The sequence below is a fragment of the Galleria mellonella genome, unplaced genomic scaffold (genome assembly GCF_026898425.1).
Source record: "Galleria mellonella isolate WM207_F2 unplaced genomic scaffold, CSIRO_AGI_GalMel_v1 utg54, whole genome shotgun sequence".
In the NCBI taxonomy this organism is placed as follows: domain Eukaryota; kingdom Metazoa; phylum Arthropoda; class Insecta; order Lepidoptera; family Pyralidae; genus Galleria; species Galleria mellonella.
Genome location: NW_026442114.1, coordinates 1 through 19,139, shown reverse-complemented (window position 1 = coordinate 19,139; position 19,139 = coordinate 1). Strand labels below are relative to the sequence as shown.

At 30.1% G+C, this 19,139-nt stretch overlaps 1 protein-coding gene and 1 non-coding gene across 3 annotated transcripts; both read right to left on the bottom strand.

The window, feature by feature from the left end:
* Positions 1 to 2,997: 2,997 nt before the first annotated feature.
* On the bottom strand, positions 2,998 to 3,069 carry Trnae-uuc (transfer RNA glutamic acid (anticodon UUC)). The gene has a single exon. It is a non-coding gene; the product is annotated as a tRNA-Glu (tRNA).
* A 2,954-nt stretch (positions 3,070 to 6,023) lies between these two features.
* LOC113509833 (diuretic hormone class 2) lies at positions 6,024 to 16,289 on the bottom strand. Of its 2 annotated transcripts, XM_031910788.2 has the most exons (6): positions 16,257 to 16,289; positions 14,900 to 14,983; positions 14,088 to 14,192; positions 12,692 to 12,712; positions 12,282 to 12,302; positions 6,024 to 6,877 (listed from the first exon to the last, which is right to left on the bottom strand). In XM_031910788.2, coding segments are annotated over exons 1-6 (363 nt in total). In that variant the 5' UTR covers positions 16,259 to 16,289; the 3' UTR covers positions 6,024 to 6,747. The 2 variants fall into 2 exon arrangements, with proteins under 2 accessions (XP_031766648.1, XP_031766650.1); XM_031910790.2 differs by lacking the exons at positions 12,282 to 12,302; positions 12,692 to 12,712.
* Between the last annotated feature and the right edge of the window lie 2,850 nt (positions 16,290 to 19,139).

The following is a 19,139-nucleotide window of genomic DNA, read 5'->3' as shown; positions in this document are numbered from 1 at the left end:
TTGTATAAAAAAAATTCTATGGTTTTGATTTATTCATTACTTATTGTTCTCGTCTACAGTACTTTACTAAAAACTCCACCAATGTAAATCTGGCAATACCCACACCTAACAATAGATTTGTAGCGTTGCCAGATTGATTATTTTTTCATAAGTTTAAGTAAACATTTTTCTCCTGTATAAATTTCAGAGAAATTAAAATAGAGAAAAGATATCATGGAGAATCTTAATTAATTATTATTATTTCTAATATTTTTTTATTAGCATACCTACTCTCTTCACTTAAATCTGTCATCCTAAGAATATATTGTAAACATCGCTTTCTGCAATAAGACTGCCATATTGTACTTATAAAGTTATATCTATTGCTTCTGTTCTTTTATTATTAATATATAATATGAAATATAAGGATTCATTACGGAGAATTGTGGTTAAATTAGTTTTTAATTTCAACACATGTAACGCGAATAGGTTTGCAACTTGTAAAGTGGGTATGAAGGTAGTGTTATTACGTTAAAGCACAGATAAATAATACTGCATATCTAAATGTAAAATTAAAGAGTATAATATTAGAAAAAAAAATATATAGAATTTCAGGAGAAACTAAAAATTGCATCTGGCAACCCTGCTGACAATCTAGTAGGTGTCTCAGTCCCGGTGCAATATTGATCGGGGTGAACGACCGCGCACGCTGTCGTTTAACATACATAGCAAATTTATGAATACCGGATTATGTAGTAGACACCTATCATGCTTTGTATGTGATGTCATTTTATTACTTCCATACTGTACACGTTCATAATGCGTTCTGAAATCTGATTATGATAATCTTACCTATCACTTACCTAAAGGAATGAATAAATTAATGTAACAAGCCACGAAATTGTACGATTTTGTTGATTTATAATTATACAGTCTATTTCAATGAAGTTTTGTTAAGATTATCACTAAAATACTGTATTAATGAAATTAATAGCAAATAGTAACCTCCAACCAAATAATAGATTTTGTATATATTCTTTATTGCACTTGAAAATTACATTGTTAATGCATTTATAAATATTGTGAGCAAGGGTGGACTTCTCTCTGACAGATATCTCTTCCAGTCAACCCAATGCACATAGAAAGCATGTTGTTAGCGGGTAGCTGAAGTCTATTATTTGTATCATGCTATTATAATAACTTCAAATTAAAAGATAAATTTTCAAATTAAAATTGCGATGGTCTAACGTTCATTTCTCCGCGTACATCCTCACCTATCATCCCTCGCTGGTGCCCCGCCAGTGTAAACCGATAGTGCAGGCGGGGTCACTACATCATTTTCATCCATTGAGAAGATTGTGTCCCACAAGAAAAAAAACCGACTTCAATTGTGGTAAAATCAATTATTTTGATTTAAGAACTAAACTACTAATCCGATTTTGGAAAAAAAAAATCTATAGGAACAATCTGTTAGTATATCCATGAGATAGATTAAATAGATAGAGCATCGAGCCTCAAAAACGAGTTAACTTTTTGTCAGCTAATTGTCAAATTAGCTGATTTAGTTGTTTTTATTTTTAATGCGTAGAAATTCACTTTATTTATTAAATAATTTAATATAGGTACTTCAACATACATTGTTTCCGTAAGTATATGTAGCAAGTTTCTACGCAATAAAAAGGTGCAGAATTTCTAATACAATAAATACCAAAAGTTATAAAGGAATCACTCATAATTATTTATCACGCAAAACTATATAAAAAAGTTGACCCGCTTTTCTCGAAGCATTTGTATGGAGACACTATATCTATATAATCTAAGACAGAAGGTAAATAAAAAAAAAATCAACTAGTTTAAAACTGACGGAGTTATGAGGTAACAAACATAAAAAATACAACCGAATTGAGAATCTGCTTCTTTTTGAAGTCATTGAAAGGGGTCAATCCCAAATTGAAACTAAAACATCGAGCTTTTTTAGATAAAGAGAGGGCCCCATCCGATAAATTTACCACGGGCCTCAGATGGTATAGTTACGCCACTGTTTGTATTTAATAAATAAACAAACTATTATAAATAATTAAGTCATGAAATCTTAAAATACCAAGGAATTTATGATATTCGCTCACGCGTTTAATATACACATTGTTTGACGTATTAAGAAATACTGAATATCTATAGTTTTACACAAAAAAAATATTTCTTTAAAGATTATGAATAATAGTAATCTATCAATTAATATAAATTTTCCCTTAGATTTTTTTTGATGGGTGAAAATGGTATGGTAACCCCGCCTGCGCTAACGGAATACGCTGGCGGAGCACCAGTGAAGGGTGATAGATGAGAATGAAAACAGGCCAGTTAGCCCCTCATGATGAATTTATCAGGAATTAACCATGATAGTTTCCAGGGGGAACCGCGAGGAGGTCGACCTGGTTGGGTATATTGCTAGCAATGGGATTCTCAGTCTCCATTACTAACAATCCCTTTCCACCCTTTTCCCTTAGATTAAATACTGTGTATATATATCAAATACACAATATCTCAAAATTTTCTACTCTATTGTCTACAGGTAATAAAAACTCTTTATTGCCAAGTCGATTTAAAAATAAAATACACGCCAAACGACGTAAATTATTCTGTTATTTAAGTAAAACTACTAGTATTGTAAATACCAGTTCCAATCCCTTTGTGTAGACCAAAATAGTAACAACAGCGGACTATTAATAGTATCTGTAGGTTCGGCCATGTTGAAAAATCTAAAGGCAACCATGTGAACAAACACAAGCATCGTTAAACACAGGTACCTACTATCCATTTTAACTTGGAATCTCCCCTGCTTTTAGATTAGAACATTTGAAGGCTAAGAAACTGTGTATAGATTGTTATTGTTATTGGATAAATTGGACTAGTTACTTCATTTTTGTCATGTCACCTTCATGGTTTAGAGGCAGTGTATATGCTTTAAACACAGGAACCCTTTATAAAACAAAAATAAGTTAATTTGCGCAAAATGGGACTTTCCCATACCGGGAATCGAACCCGAGCCTCCTGGGTGAAAGCCAGGTATCCTAGCCACTAGACCATATGGGAGATATTTTACGGTCTTAAAAATTTAATCTCTATCTATTAAAATAAATAAAATTCTAATTGAAATAAAAAATATAATAATAAATTTCTTAAAAAAAAAATCTCTTTTACAATTACAGTATAGGTGTTTTAAATCATTATACCAAATCTATTTGTGCTTTGCAGTATTTCCAAAATTAGAACAATATGTAACTAGGTACTACACATACAAACTGTTACATAACATGTCGTATGTTTATATTTTATTTTTCGTGTTAGTATCGTTATTTTTATAATAATAGTACATTATAATAATAATATGTAGTAATAGAGTAACAAATATTTTTAGAAGAATAATTCCCATTGAAAAAAGATTGATGCATGTGTCGACATCTACTGAATTGTTTGATAAACAAATTTGCTTTAATTGGAAAAGAATGCTTCCATTCGTAGTGTCCTAAAAAAATAATGGATGGCGCTAGTGACAATAGTAGAGTCATTTTAAAATATTTCATTACATTATTATTAGATGGCGTTTTTAATATGTTGAACATAATAATTTACAATAAGAAATGTAGATGTCGCATCTACGAAAAATAAATGAATCCGTCTCTTTATTCCCATGTTCAAATTGTATCTAAACAATGATAAATTCTTATGAACGTAGAAAACATTTCACCAACATTTTCCACAAATACTCGTATATTACAAATTCGAGATCAATAATACCTACTCATGAATTAGAATGTCGAAATAAACCTTTCTATATCGCGTAATCACTGTGTGAAAGGGATTGTTAATAATGGGGACCATCAGCCCCTTTGCTAGTAATACGTTCTGACAGATGTCAACAGAGCCTTATCAACAGAATCTTAAACTATTTATAAAGTAAACAAAAGGGTTGTCCTTCTTTCTCCTACTTGTTGTGCTCAACAGGGTCCATAATTGAAGTTGAAATGTTATCAACCAATCACATTATGGAATGCAATAAGAAATAAATAAACCTCGTGGTTCCCCTTGAAATTATTATCAAATTGGTTAATTCATGATGAATTTATTACAATAGGCCAGTTTAGTTTCATTTCAACGGTTGACAACTTACAAACATGTTAATAGGTAAAAAGCGACATGTTGGACCGCAATCAAATAATAAATTAGTTAATACATTACTTAATACAATACTTAAGTAACTTGAATTTTAAAGGATTCTTAAGATTTTTTTAAGAATTTTTATTTGGAATTTTTGTCTGCTTGTCCGTACGTCAAAAACGGCTTAACCGATTTGAATGCGTTTTTCACTAATGCGATGCGGTTTGCTCCACTTAACATTTACAGTTTACTTCAATCGGTTCATAAATAAAAAAGTTATATCAATCTAAAGAATGCCCACCCGTGCGAAGCCGGGTCGGATTGCTAGTCTTATATAAATAGTTACAATACTATAGTACCTATTCGTACATACATAAATACATTGAACGAAAGTCTGTTTGCATGGAAGCATTTGGCGTTTTATTGTTTCCGCCTATTCCAATGGGAGGCAGTCCTGGCTTACATATTTATGTATTGAATAATACCAAACAATAAATGTCTGTCAATTTAAATGAATTTAATTTTTTTTCATACCAAAGCTTACCGCAATGTAGTAACGTCACAATTATCTATCAATTCTCAAAATGAATTAAACATCATACATACTTACATATCTGTCACGCCTGTCTCCCATTAGAGTAAACAGAAACAGTGGAACGCTAAATACTTCGATTCAAACAAACCTCTTTTGCTTCTTCTACATTCATCAATCTTTTCATACACGTTTGCCGGTTACTGGTACCTTTAATTTAGTCCTTCTTCAGCACGTCACTTATTTGATCGACATACGTCAGTCTAGGGCGGCCCCTACCGACACTCCATTAATTCTTGCTCGATAAATCTCTTTCCTAATTCTTCTTTCATCCATCCTCTCCAAATGGCCAAACCAACACATTTCTTTTTCGATTTTTGTTACTACATCGTCTTTCAGTCCATACTTCTTTCTAGTTAGAGTAAGAAACCGTGTGATTAGGGAGAGAGAGAGAATAGAAAGAGAGAAGAGCAATTAAACAATTTTCAATATTTCTAATTGGTTATTAAAAAGGTTTTTTTTTTTTTATACAACTTAGAATGGCAAACAAGCTGACGGTCCACCTGATGGAAAGTGGTAACCGTCACCTATAGACATGAGCAGTAGCATGGACATAACAGAGTATACTGTTTCACCCATGATACCCCCCATGCGTTGCCATTCCTGAGGACTCACGTGTTATTCCTCTGTACCCAGTAAATTCACGCCATATCCCACCCTTCAAACCGAAACACAGTCATGCAAACACAGCTGCTTCACGGTTGAAACACGAATGTGATCTGATTTCAAGCTAAGACATTATGTATGTATTGTAATATTATTCTTATTATGCTATCATTGAAAATTAAGATTTTAACGGCAAAAAGTATATGAAAAATAGTTGTTAATATAGTTTTTTTGACTCACAATGTCGTTCCGTCCCCGGCATATTATATTTTTTCAAAAATGAAATTCAAGTGGCTGCCCTGTCTGTGCTATCGGTATATCCTGGCAGAGTACCAGTGAAGGATGATGGGTGAAGATGAAAGCAAGTCAGTTAGCCCATCGTGATGAATTAAAAAATTAACCACGATGATTTCAATCGTGTGGTCCCGGTATAGAATAGGCCACCCCTTCCTTTCCCGTGGGTGTCGTCAGAGTGGACTAAGGTAGGGCGAGGGACCACAGCAGCCTTTTAAAACATCTATAAAGCCTAACTGCAGTTGCCAATACGCCTGCCAAGCATGGCAACTACTGGCAAAACCCCCCAAGGGGGACGCTTATGTTCAGCAGTGGACAGTTAAAGGCTGGTATGATGATAATAATGAATGTTCTGTCCTAGTATTAAAAAAAGCATAGTTTACAAATTAAACACAGATTAATATGAATATCTCTTTATTTTTAACAATAAACTCTAGACAGGAGGTATCTTTTCACTTATTTCACTATAGACTAGATAAATTTCACATACATTCATAGAAATATTAACACTGTCTATAGACATTTATTTATGAACGGATAGCTGATCATTAGGTACAATCTAATTCCATTTTAAGCGTTGATATTTTACGTCGTTCCTTATGACAATTTTATAATATGCATGGTGTATTTAATTTTAATACTGTTATCTAAATACTGATACTATTTAAGAAAGAATTTAATTACTTATTTATAAGCGTCTTATATTAAGAAAAATATATCATTATTTATATGTCGACAATGGGTTTGATGTTTTTGGCGTATAAAGTCAGACTTTTAATATAATAATTAAATCAGTCATATATTTAAAAGAAAATCAGTCAAATAATATGAGATCTATTAAAGTAATTGGTAGGACATTTAAAATGTTATATAGTAATGCTTAACAAAATCAGACAATTGTAATAAAATTTATAACATGATGTTACATGAAAAAAATTGAGGAAATCGCTTAAAAAGCATCTAAAAAAAGGCCATCTTTTTTAGCAATTAATAAACAATATTGCTCGCTGCAAGGATGTACATTTAACCAGCCAAAAGGTGATGATATGAGGCATTTACTGCTTTTTTTTAAGCCGATACTACATAATGATTGAAGGATGCCTCTAATTAAATTGTAGACTTTAGAACCCGTCCCGTCGCCTCCTGCCGGGGCCACCAGCGAAGTTGGCAGCGGCCAGTCCCATCAGATGCTTGGCTTGGAGGGCACCGGAGTAACCACGGCTGAGACCAAGATCGAGAGCACGTTTTTCACTGTAAATTTCATGAAATTATATTAAATATTTATCAAACGCATATTGCGGTATAGGAAGTGAAATAGAATAGTCACTATAGAGTTTTATTTTTATTAAAAAAACTTTGAGGCATATTTAATAACATAGATTGTTAAGTAAGTACGAAAATAAATATGGTAATTTACATTAAAAAAAATTGTCGATTGAGTTTATATAACTAAATTCTTTTGTTCTAGACAATAAGTATTTAAATTTTATTCCATTTATTTATAGATCTAATCTGATTCTTATTTGAAAATTGTTTTATTTATTCAAATTTTATTAATTACTAGGTTTTTGCTCGCTATTGCGTACGCGTCTACCTTAGAACTAGCAAAATTTCTACTTCTAGATGCCGTATCAAGATAAAACATCAGATTGTAAGTTAGACCTTAAGGGACACGTCTACGAAGATCGCATCCATTTTGGTGAGGTAGTTTTTAAGTGATGCCGGAACAAACATACAGACACACAAAATTTTCAAAAAATATTATATGGCATCTATTGCTTTCTATCCTATTCATTAAATATCCTTCATGCACAGACATCGTCTAGTTACAGTTTTTTTTTTTAATTATTAAGATAAGATAATATAAAATATGGTAAAATATGTTTATTCGGTAGGTAATTAATGATTGAAGTCACATTTATACAAAATGAAATGTTTTATAAATTATCTGCTAACAAGATTTTTTTTACAACACAGGGGGCAAACGTGCATGCGGCTCACCTGATGGTAAGTGACTACCGCCGCCCATGGTTATACAATTATACGAACGTGTGTATTGGTTACAGGTAAGAGGGTCGAATAACCCATTTGAAGCTCCAAGTTTCTTCAATGTATTTATAATTATAGGTACAAAAATGTAAAATAAGAAAAAATGTTTTATTAAATTTCAAGGAAATTATAGGAGTGGGTCCAAAATAGCACAGTAGCCACAACAATGAAAATTTTCAATGCAATATTTTTCTTTATAGTTTCTTTTTATTTTTACTACCCCAATGACTTATGCTTATTACATTTTACATATTATGAAAATTTATCAATAAAGTAGTAAGCAACATCCAAAAATCTCGGTTGATAGATGATGATTGACGAATTTTCTACCTTTGGAATTATCATTTGATATAAAATATGATTATATTATACCGAAATAATAAATTGATTCATTGTCTGCTATTTTTAGGGATTGATTTTCACGTATATAACGTACTTGACATCATCATAATACTATATCTATAATACACGAATAAGATTTTTCAGAAGTTTCTGTCACGGATCAGCCAATTCTACAGTGGTGCTGAATGTTCCAGATATCTTTCAAGTCACAAGTCAAATTACTGTGTACTGAGGCAAAACATTTCAGTCTTCAGAATGGCAACATTCGTATAAAGGGGCGTCTGACCATGGTGCTATTCGTGTATAGGGCACCTCTAATTATCATATTTCTATCTACTTAGCCATTAGCTTCATTTTTAAGTCCTTATGCACTTTCTTTCTTTCTAAATGGATATTTATGAAGAATATTTTAATTTTATTTGAATAGTAAACCTACAATAATTGCCGGCGTAAGACTAGCGAGTTCTTCTAGACTCTTTGGATTGTGGTGACATTATTGTGAGTTCAATCACATTCTTTTAGCAGATAGTAACTCATCATCACTGTTATTAATTACATAATTTATAAAATATATCTCTACATTTCCAGGGATCTTTTTGGTAAACTTGATAGTATTTAAAATCTCTTTCAAAATACTGCTAAACTGCTTTGGCTAGCACCAATGGCAGGATTTTATTAAATAATGGTTCAAATCATCATCATTATTGTTCAGTATCGCATTTATAACTTCCTCTAATCCCTGATAAGTATAAGGTGTCACGTAAATTTCATTTTGTATTTATCTTGATATTCCAAACGTAAATTATTTTAGTTTACTCGTGGCCGCTGCATTCAAATTGCCAATCACACCAATGCCAATACAACACACCAATCCATTTGGAATTTTACATATTTAGTATAATTTCTTTAAAATATTTGCATATGTTTTATTATTTACTAAATTAGTAATAACGTAGATCATAATCAGGTCATCCATTACCCATATAATATAATAGTTGCAAAAAAGAACATTTACTTCCCTACTTCATATTTTAACAAATTTCACTCAAATAAAACGAAAAATTTTACAGTTTTTATACAAAATAATTTTTATATCTTCAACTAACATACCATCGATTATGGAATAGAGTAACATAATTTTTGTTATGGTCAATATTTTTTTCACCTACCCGCAATGGTTAAGTGTTTCCAAATTGGAACGGCGGTTAAGAATGGTTTAATAAGTTAGATATATTACAAACTGGATACTAAGTTGTTATTACTAAAATACGTAACAATATCTACTAATATCATGCAATATTATTATAATCTTAAATCTTGTCTCATACACAACACGAAAAGCTAAAGGTTTTTAATGTACAGCACATATCTATGTATAACAGATAAAATGAAACATAAAAGCAAATATTTGTAGCTAAAAGTAATAAATGGAAAACGTTTGGTGCAATTAATAGGAGTGAGAGTTTTATTTTTAATTATTTATCTCATCATATACGGTTCCTGATCAAGTAATTAAGCCGCTCCACACAAAAACAAATTTTGTGTCTTTTGATTAGCCAAGTGCCGGTCAAATTCTTATGCTTTTTTTTGCCATTCTAAGAATTTTCCCCACTAGGCGCCTGCATTTACCTGGTTGATATATATGTTACTTATTGAAAAAACATCCTATAACAGTAACTACCAGAGTATCTATTTTTTTTATTGTTGAATAAAAATAACAAATACGTTTTGTAGAAACATTCATAAGACAGCTGTAAGATTATATCATAAGTTATAGATACGTAAATCAACTCTTAGAAAAATGCTTGCCAAATTATATCCGGGTTTTGCTCGAAGATTTAGCGACCCGGTCGGGTTGTATCCGGATTCTTTATGTAAATGCAATAAGCTTTATAATAATACCATTGTAGTGAAGAAATGACGAGGCAAACTCAGCAGTTATCGTTGCTTACAAAATATTGTAAAAGAAACTAAACTATTGTATTGAAAAACTTTTATTACTGTTTTTCTATATTGTCATTTCAAGTATAACTTATACTGTATAAGTTATATTAGTGACATGATGTATAGTAATGTGACAATATCAATTTTTAATACGTAATGATAAATTAAATAATATAAAATCCTATCATTATATTAATATAAAATTCGCCGCACGCCTATATCGCTTAAGGCAATTAAACAGGTGCAAAACCTACGTGGCTATGTTACTATGTTATTAATTTTAAGATTGTAAATAAACTTAGTTCATTTCAATATTAGGAAAATGATTAAAAAAATTGCATAAAATGTATTTTAATAAATTTATAAATGCTATGCAGAATGTTATTATTATCCGACTTATTTGGTGTTTTAAAGTATTTCTTTAATTATCCTGTTATGTTCTGTAGTAGAAATTAAAAAGAAATCGCTAATCGCTCGTAACTTGTTTTAAATTGAATATACATTTTTATGTGTGTAAATACATGTTTTAAATATATGTATATATATATATGTGTGTATGTATATGTCAATGGTAGATATATACGTAAGAATTCAATAAACAATTGTGTTCCACAAAATGGTCTTCAATTGGAGAAAACAATCAGTTATTTTAATTTAAAAACTAAACAACTGAACCGATTGTGATAAAAATTCTTATGGAACAAATCTGTAAGTAGGATATTCTACTTTAGATAATAAAAAAATAGTTTTCCAAATCGGTTTATGGCTGATAAATAATACAACCAAATTAAGATGCTTGTTTTTTTGAAGTCAGTAGAAATAAAGCAAAAAGTAATATATATGTAAAACAATATTTATTGTGCCACCAGTAATATTAGCCACTTATTAAAATGGTTGTGTGTAGCTAGTATTTTGTATTTTGACAATTAAATAAAAAAGTCATGCAATATAAATAAATGTACAACTACTAATAATCGGGGTCAGATTTAGTTACTTTACCGCATTGGGTAAGAATAAACATTTACCGACCTTTATTTCATGTTAGATTACAATTATTGTACGTCTTTTTTGGATATTTGTTCAGCTGGTGCGTTCCTAGATCTAACCCCGTTGATACATACGTAACTTACTTGTACGAAAAACGAAACAAATTCATTTGAGCAAAAGTATTCTTTTTTTAAAATATATTTTTTATTTATAAACTCTGAGTCGAAACTCAACTACAATCAGAATTTAATGTAAGCTGATCTGGATTGAGTCTTATTTATACCCAAAAATTGATATTAAAAACACATACACTTGCAGTCAATCCATATTTAACTATTCTAATATAATAAAACTGTAACCTAAACATGTTTGTACATAGGAGATATTTAAGAAAAAAATATATAAGGGGTTTTAACGAAAGCTATAGAATCCAAAATAATATTTTTAGAAATGTTGTCTGCCTATCTATCTGTATGCTTATTCCAGCATCACGTAATATCTACTGCATCAAATTGGACGCGATTTTCGCAGTTGTATTCCGGAATTTAGAATGATATATTTTATTAGCTTTCCTCCATCTATGCATACAAAATAGCAGACAAAAAAGTAAGTTAATAATATTAAAAAAAAAAAAAACATTCATCTGTCTATCAAAAATAAGTAATTATTTTAATAAAAATGTGCATAATAATACCTTAAAATATTATACAAAACTAAGGACTGTTGTCTTAAAAAAAGTGCAAACATATCATGAATATATGAAAATAAATGTTGTACTTATATATGCATATTGACACAAGGTTATGCAACGACACCATGTTATGCTACACCTTAGAATAACCATCTACGCAAGCAAACAAGCAATTTCAAAACAATTTTAGAACGTCTCGTTTCAAAGCGAACGGTCTCACTGAGGTCAGATTTGCATGATTTCATGAAAAAATCTTAGTGAATATGTATGAAAAAACATTAAAGGCCCTTTTTAATCTGCATAAAACAGAGACTTAAAAAGTTCAGACTAATTTTAAAGGGAGTTCTAAATGTATAGATATGCATAAGCAATTACATCTTAGAATGAAATTCTGAAACGATTATTCTATTTATCAAAAAATGTGACATAAATTGTAAGCCAATATATATATATATATATATATATATATATATATATATATATATATATATATATATATATATATATAAAATATATATGTTTATATTTTTATATTTATTAACAGAAATTCCAACAATTTAATGATTATGTATATACTAATCGCTAAACTAAATATTAGTATGGATTATTTTGAAGCATTTAAATATTACGATCAAGACATACCTAGTAATGGCATCATTAAAGCTGAAAAGAGACAAAACATATTACATAAACAGATCACAAGTAAATGAAGTTTATAATAATATAAATTCATATACTCAAAATAACAAACATAATTTACATATAGTAGTCAATTATAACTTATTACCGAGTTTGATAAAATAAACTATTTTGATAAAAATTCTGATATATTTTGTAAAAAGTTATGTTTGATTATACCAAGTAGGTATATCGTAAGGAAAAAATATAACAGAGAAGTAACCCTAAAATAATATTCAAATTTGTAGTTATTGCGGATATTTCGAGAAAATTTTAAATTTCATTTCATACGGAATTATGTATATACTAATTGCTAAGCTAAAATATTAGTATGAATTATTGAAAAGTGTTTAAATATTTCGGTTAAGACATACCTAGAAATGCCATCTCTAAAGCTGAAAAAAGACAAAAGATATTACATAAACAGATAACAAGTAAATGAAGTTAATAATAATGTGAATTCATATATTTAAAATAACAAACATAATTTAGGTATAGTAAATTTTATCTTGTTACCGAATTTCATAATATAATATAATTTATACGAAATTCTGAAGTGTTTTCTAAAAAGTTATTATAAATTCTACTAAGTAGGTATATCGTCAAGAAATATATTTTTACAACACATAAGTAATCCTTCCTCAAATAATATTTAAATATGTAATTGTTTTTAAAGAAACAAACATATTTCCATTTTAAATTCATTTGATTTCCGAATAGGTATTAAGGATATTTCATGAAAAGTTCAAACAGCATTTCACATTTGAAATTATTTTCTTGAAAAATTAATATCACTTTGAAATATAGAATCTACGAATGCATCCTTTGAGAATAAAAGACTTAAAGTTGGTAAATTATGAATAAGTAAGATATAGCAGGTTAAATTAGATATGAGTAGTTTGTTATCTTGAGGAAACGACGGAGAATAAATTGAAAACCATTAGCATCACAAATGGAACAAGGAAATATCTGAGCCCAATCTAAGACAAGAATATACTAATAATATTTATAAACAACTTAGATTGTTAGATGCTATACAAAAATGTTGCAAATAAAATACAGTAAAAACAAAAGTTACTGTGAACTTGGAATATGTTCTAAGTTAATTATAAATATTTGGACAATACTATGGCATATAAAATATGAGTACTAGGAATTAATAAGTGTATAAAAAATGTATCTGAAACACAAATAATTATAGAACACACAATTTTTTAAACTTTTTAATTTTGCTGTTCCAATAAGTGATCAACTGTATAATTGAACTTAGTGGAACAGGGAAATTATTAATCAAAAGTCATGCAAAACCACATGAAGTTTCTATTCCTTTTGAAACAATCAAAAGAGTTCTTAGGGTAGATTGCAAAAAATGAAATCATTTTGTCATCACTGGATACATGATTTTAAAGAGATTGAGATGTTCCTATTACTGATGAAATAGTACACATTCTAATTTATTTTTAATTGCATTTAGCTATTTAACAAAAATAGATCTAAGTTTAATTAAATGATATATTTTGATGATTATTTAAATTTTATCATGTAGTAATATACTTTATAAGAATTCGATAACTTCGAAAAATGTTCTATTTTTACTTAGCTTTTAAGATCAAACAGTTTATCAATATTTCGTAAGATCAAAATGATATTTTTAATACCAATAAATTTATATTGTATTTATTATATATTTTTGATTATTTCAGAATGAATTCATAATGATTATAATCAACTAATAGAGACACGAGAATAAATATTTAGTGTGACACTTACTTTTCCATTTTTCGTTCCATCTGAATGAGGTTTCTGAGGCGGTTCATCATGTCCATGATTTCTTCTGGTTCATACGTACCCTCGTCACGGTAGTAGTTGTTTGAACTGAAGTGAAATAAATATACATTTTTATTATTTGCAGTATTGTTTATTGTTATAGTGTCTACGGAGGGTCAGGCGTGTGGAAAAATGTCAGATGAAAGAATAACGAAAGATAATGTAGAAAAAAAAGGATGCTTGGATACAGCTATTGCGGTTACTGAGATTAACCTATTGTATCAGAATCAAGGGTTTTGCTTGCAAAATTTTGAATTCGGAAGAATTGTGAATCCATGCTTGTGAGGAGTTATGGAAGTGGATGAAGCAATGATATAACAAGAGTCAGGCGTGGTTATATATGTGTGTGTGTATTATTTCTCTCTAAGATTTGAAGGATTTGAAGAAAGGGATATGGCACTGAAATTACAAGGTATGGAGTAATAAAAAATCTTAGTCCTAAACTTAACTCATGAGGAGTACCATGGGTAGCACATTATACTTTGTGACATCCATTTTGCTGTTCATATCTATAGATGACAGTTACTATTTTCCATGATGCCAGCTATCAGCTCGTCGCTATTTCAAATTGCATAAAATGAAATCTCTCTCCAGATCTTTTTTTTTCACACGAGGGTAAATGAGCATACAGCTTACGTGCTTACTTACTAGTGACTACCGCCGTTCGTGAGCACTCGCGACACCAGAGGAATTACGAATGTGCTGCCGGCCTTTTAAAAAGGCCTTTTAAATTCACTTAACAGGTAAGGTACTACTACCTGGGGTAAGCCGCTGCGGGTAGGACTAGAAGCAGCGCGAAGAGCACGCAGCTAGCCAACAAGGAACTCGCTCGGACCATCCTATAACAAATTAATAAGTGGCTTTAATAAAAATCCCTTTGAAAATATGAATGTAAGCACAGAACTTAAATTCTTAATTAAATTCCTACATTCTGATTATATTTTTATAAGCTTCTCAAACAGTTCTTGTCATGTGATCTTGGTATAGTTGGGCCACCTCTTCCTTCCCTGTGGATGTCGTAAGAAGCGACTAAGGAAACTAAATGGACGAGGGATGGGCAGCAGTGTTCCTTTTAAAACATCACCAAAGCTTAACTGAGGGTGGTGAAAATCAGCAGCAGGTATCAATCCGAACAATTCCTCAGAGCACTCCCCATGATAAATTCGGTAAAAGATGCGCAGAGATGCAAAATCTCTACGCAGTTTCAGTGGGTCGAGTCGAACAGTAAGGCGCTGATCATCTTTAATTCGAGCCTCCTGATTTTGAATGCGGTCTAACGGAAAGAGCTGGTACTGTGGCGCTCTAGATCATAGGTAAGAACAGTATTCCATATGTAGCCTGACTTGAGCTTTATACAATTTCAAGCGGTCTCTCGACGTGAAATACCGTCTCACTCTATTAATTGTCATTTTAATTTTAGTTAAATATTCACTTAAATACAAACAATGTTTTATAACGACTGCGTTATATATATTTATATAATATGTAATATATTTGATATATTGATCTAGGTTTTGGTATATTAATATTACATTCCTGAAATAACCTGAATCAATGTCAATTTTGGCAGTTATGTCAATATTCATATTCCAAATACAGATTGCCACAATTAACTTTCTGAAATTATAATTTAACTGGTACTGACATTCTATATAAATACACGAAATATTTATTTATTTATTATTTTATTCATTGCCAGAAATGTAGTATTTTGATGGTGGAATTAATTAAAACTAACTTTTTTCCGTCATAAAACTTTAAAACAACTTTATTTTATATACTTTTCCTTAAAAACCTGACATAGTTTTTCAGTATTTTTGTTCACAAATTATAATATTCTTTTTTATACTAAATTGATTCTATAAATTAAATATACTATTATTTATCGATTACGATAATATTTAATAAAAAGGAATTTATTTACGTTTATTTTTTCAATTCCATTAAATTCCAGATGACCTCGAAAAAAACCGAATATTCTTGAAAAAAATACATTATAGTTAGTCCAATTATTTTTCAATTAAATCTGAATTACCAATATTTTAATTTTGAATTAAATAACTGATGGAAATTTATTGGATTCAAAACCGTGATTTTTAATATACAACTCACATTTTTCTGCCCAGCACGTGTCCCAAACCACTGCTCTATTGTTACAGGATAGAAGTTGACATTTACATATGAATTCTTATCTCCAGTATTCGTTACGTACTCGTTATTTATTACACCGTGTTGGAGGCATTCATCCATTACATTTACACAGCCCTCTGATTAATCTAATTACCGTAATTTTATCGCAGCACAAAATTCTATCAGTCACATTGATTTTTCTAGGCACTTTACTTGTTTTCTCATAAAATGTACCACCCATGTAGACAATAAATTCTTCATTCATTTATTTTACTACTAAAGATACAATTATGGTTTTACGCGAACTTAAATCAGTATTACAATATTTAATTTGATATCAAGTGTAAATTTAACGCAATCCAAAAAAATCTTTGCACACAATAATACATTTCGTTCATGTAGAACAATAGGTAATTTCTATCGCTCATTTTGCCACCAAAGATATGATTTTTTTTTACGTAAACTTAATATATTCAATAATGCGTTCTTTTATTTTGATATCTTCATAGACCGCTGATTAATTTCATAACATAGATATTATCAGGTTGTGATATCGTTTCATAGATCTTTGTAGATAGATTACGTAGTATCACTTGATTTTGTCATAAAACTTACCACCCATGTAGACCACAGATAACTCCATTCATTCATTTTGCCGCCAAGTACATGATTATGAATTTTACGCGATCTTGATCCAATGATACGATATTTAATATTAAAAGTAAATATTTTTGATCACTTCTTACGTAGATTCCATCGGATTTTATTAATTACTCATATATAGTTGCAAGGTTTTTTTTTAAATAGATTAAGTAACTTTATTTTGTTTTTTACCCATGTAGAAACACAGATAATTTCATTCACAAATTTTTAGCGCCAAGAAACTTACTAGCTTACAGAATTATATGAACTTTATATATTGATACAATATATTATTTGCCATCAAATATAAATGTATAAATTTGTACAGGCAAAGTTCTAGTTTTATTTTAATTACACATTTAATAATTTTAACTACTTATACAGGTTTTTGTAAACAAATTTCGTATATTGCTTGTATTTTTTATACAATATACCGTGTATCATCCTCATCGTCATATCAGCCTTTAACTATCCATTGCTGAACATAAGCCTCCCCCTTGGGGAGTTATGTTACTAGTTGCCACGTTTGGTAGGCGGATTAGTAACTGTAGTTAGGCTTTGGAGATGTTTTAAGAGGGACGCTGCTGCCCATCTCCCACACTTCCTTAGTCGCCTCTTATTACACCCACAGCAAAAGAAGGGGTAGCCTATTCTATACCGATCCCACACAGCAAATACCGTACATACAAGCCATTAAATACCTCCATTCGTCTGTCAAGGATATAATTTCGGCTTTTACGCGAGTTTGGTTCCAAGATGTGATATTTTATTTGATATCAAGTGTAAATATATTTGCTCAGCCCTCTATGTATATTAAAACCGTAGAGGTATAAAATAGGTCAAATACAACGTAATCAATTATTTTTATTTTATATAACGTCATAATAAACTCATAATTTACTTCAGATACTTAAAATAACATGTGTTATTTTCAATAAGATCTCTTTTTTATACCACTGAGGTGGCAAACAAGTATACGGCCCACCCGATGGTAAACGGTTACCGTAGCCTATGAACGCTTGCATATAATACGCAATACGAGGGGTATTACGCGCGCGTTGCCGATCCTGAAGAAACTTAAACCTCCGTTTGAGAGTTAAGCTCACCTTTGTACATTTGCTTATCTCTGTCATATTTGTCACGTTTTTATATATTATTATTGTACAATAAATAAATAAAAAAAAAGTAAGTTAGTAATAAATATAATGTTATAAATAGAACAAAAGTTTCGATTAACGCTAGATTATGGTGAGCTCTGAGTTTTATTTCGCACGTTGTTGACTGTTTTTATACTAAGGAAAAATTCTGAAATAATATTTAAAGTAGAATCAGAATCTCAACAATCACAGTTAATTCAGTATGTCTCAATATAATAATATGCAATATAGGAGTTCTGCCTTTCATTTCACACATTGTTAATCGTTTTTATACTAAAAAAATATTTGAAATAACTTTTCAAATAGAATTAGAATCTCAACGATCATCGGTTCATTCGGTATTTCTCAATACAATAATAGACTATAAAGAAGTTTTGCGTTTCATTTCACACATTATTAGTTATTTCAATACTAACGAAACATTTTGAAATAATATTTCAAATAGAACCGAAATTTCAACGATCATTCTGTATGTTTCAATACAATAAGAAACTATACAGTTCTGCTTTTCATTTTACACATTGTTGATCGTTTCTACGAGTATACTAATAAACAGTATAGCTAATATAGATTTCCGTAGACACAATGTGAACGTAAATGTAGCATACAAATATGACACGTATTAAGCTTAGGGATGTCCCATCATGCGAATAGTATATTTAAAAAAAAATATTGACGTAGGCTTTCGCGACAGAGTTGTATTGTCTATTATATAAAATTGACTGCATGTGAAATCTATTTCGCATAACTGTAATAAAAAAAATAGTAGCCTGTATACTTCTCTATCCTAATCACTATGTGTATAGCAAATTTCATAACAATTGGTTAAATAGTTAAAGTAGCGCCTCAGAAGTAACAAGTCTCTTTCACATTATAATAAGGGTCGTGAACTTAAAATCATTGTGAACTTCTGCAGTTCAATTTACTTTTGTTTTTTTTTTATAATATTTTAATTATATAAAAATAATACAATTTTAATAAATTTAATTTTAAACAATTTGACAACCCTGGTTAGTACGTCGGTCTGTAGCCTTCGCTTGTTCATTGTTGCGCATCAAATAGTAGT

Bases quoted from the DNA above. Each gene is read 5' to 3' on its own strand.
- LOC113509833 (XM_031910788.2), bottom strand. The intron at 14,193-14,899 runs GTAGTACCTTAC...ATTTCACTTCAG, and splicing joins GCAGCGGCTTACCCCAGGTA to TTCAAACAACTACTACCGTG. The intron at 12,303-12,691 runs GTATGTCTTAAC...GTCTCTTTTCAG, and splicing joins TTTAGAGATGGCATTTCTAG to CTTTAATGATGCCATTACTA.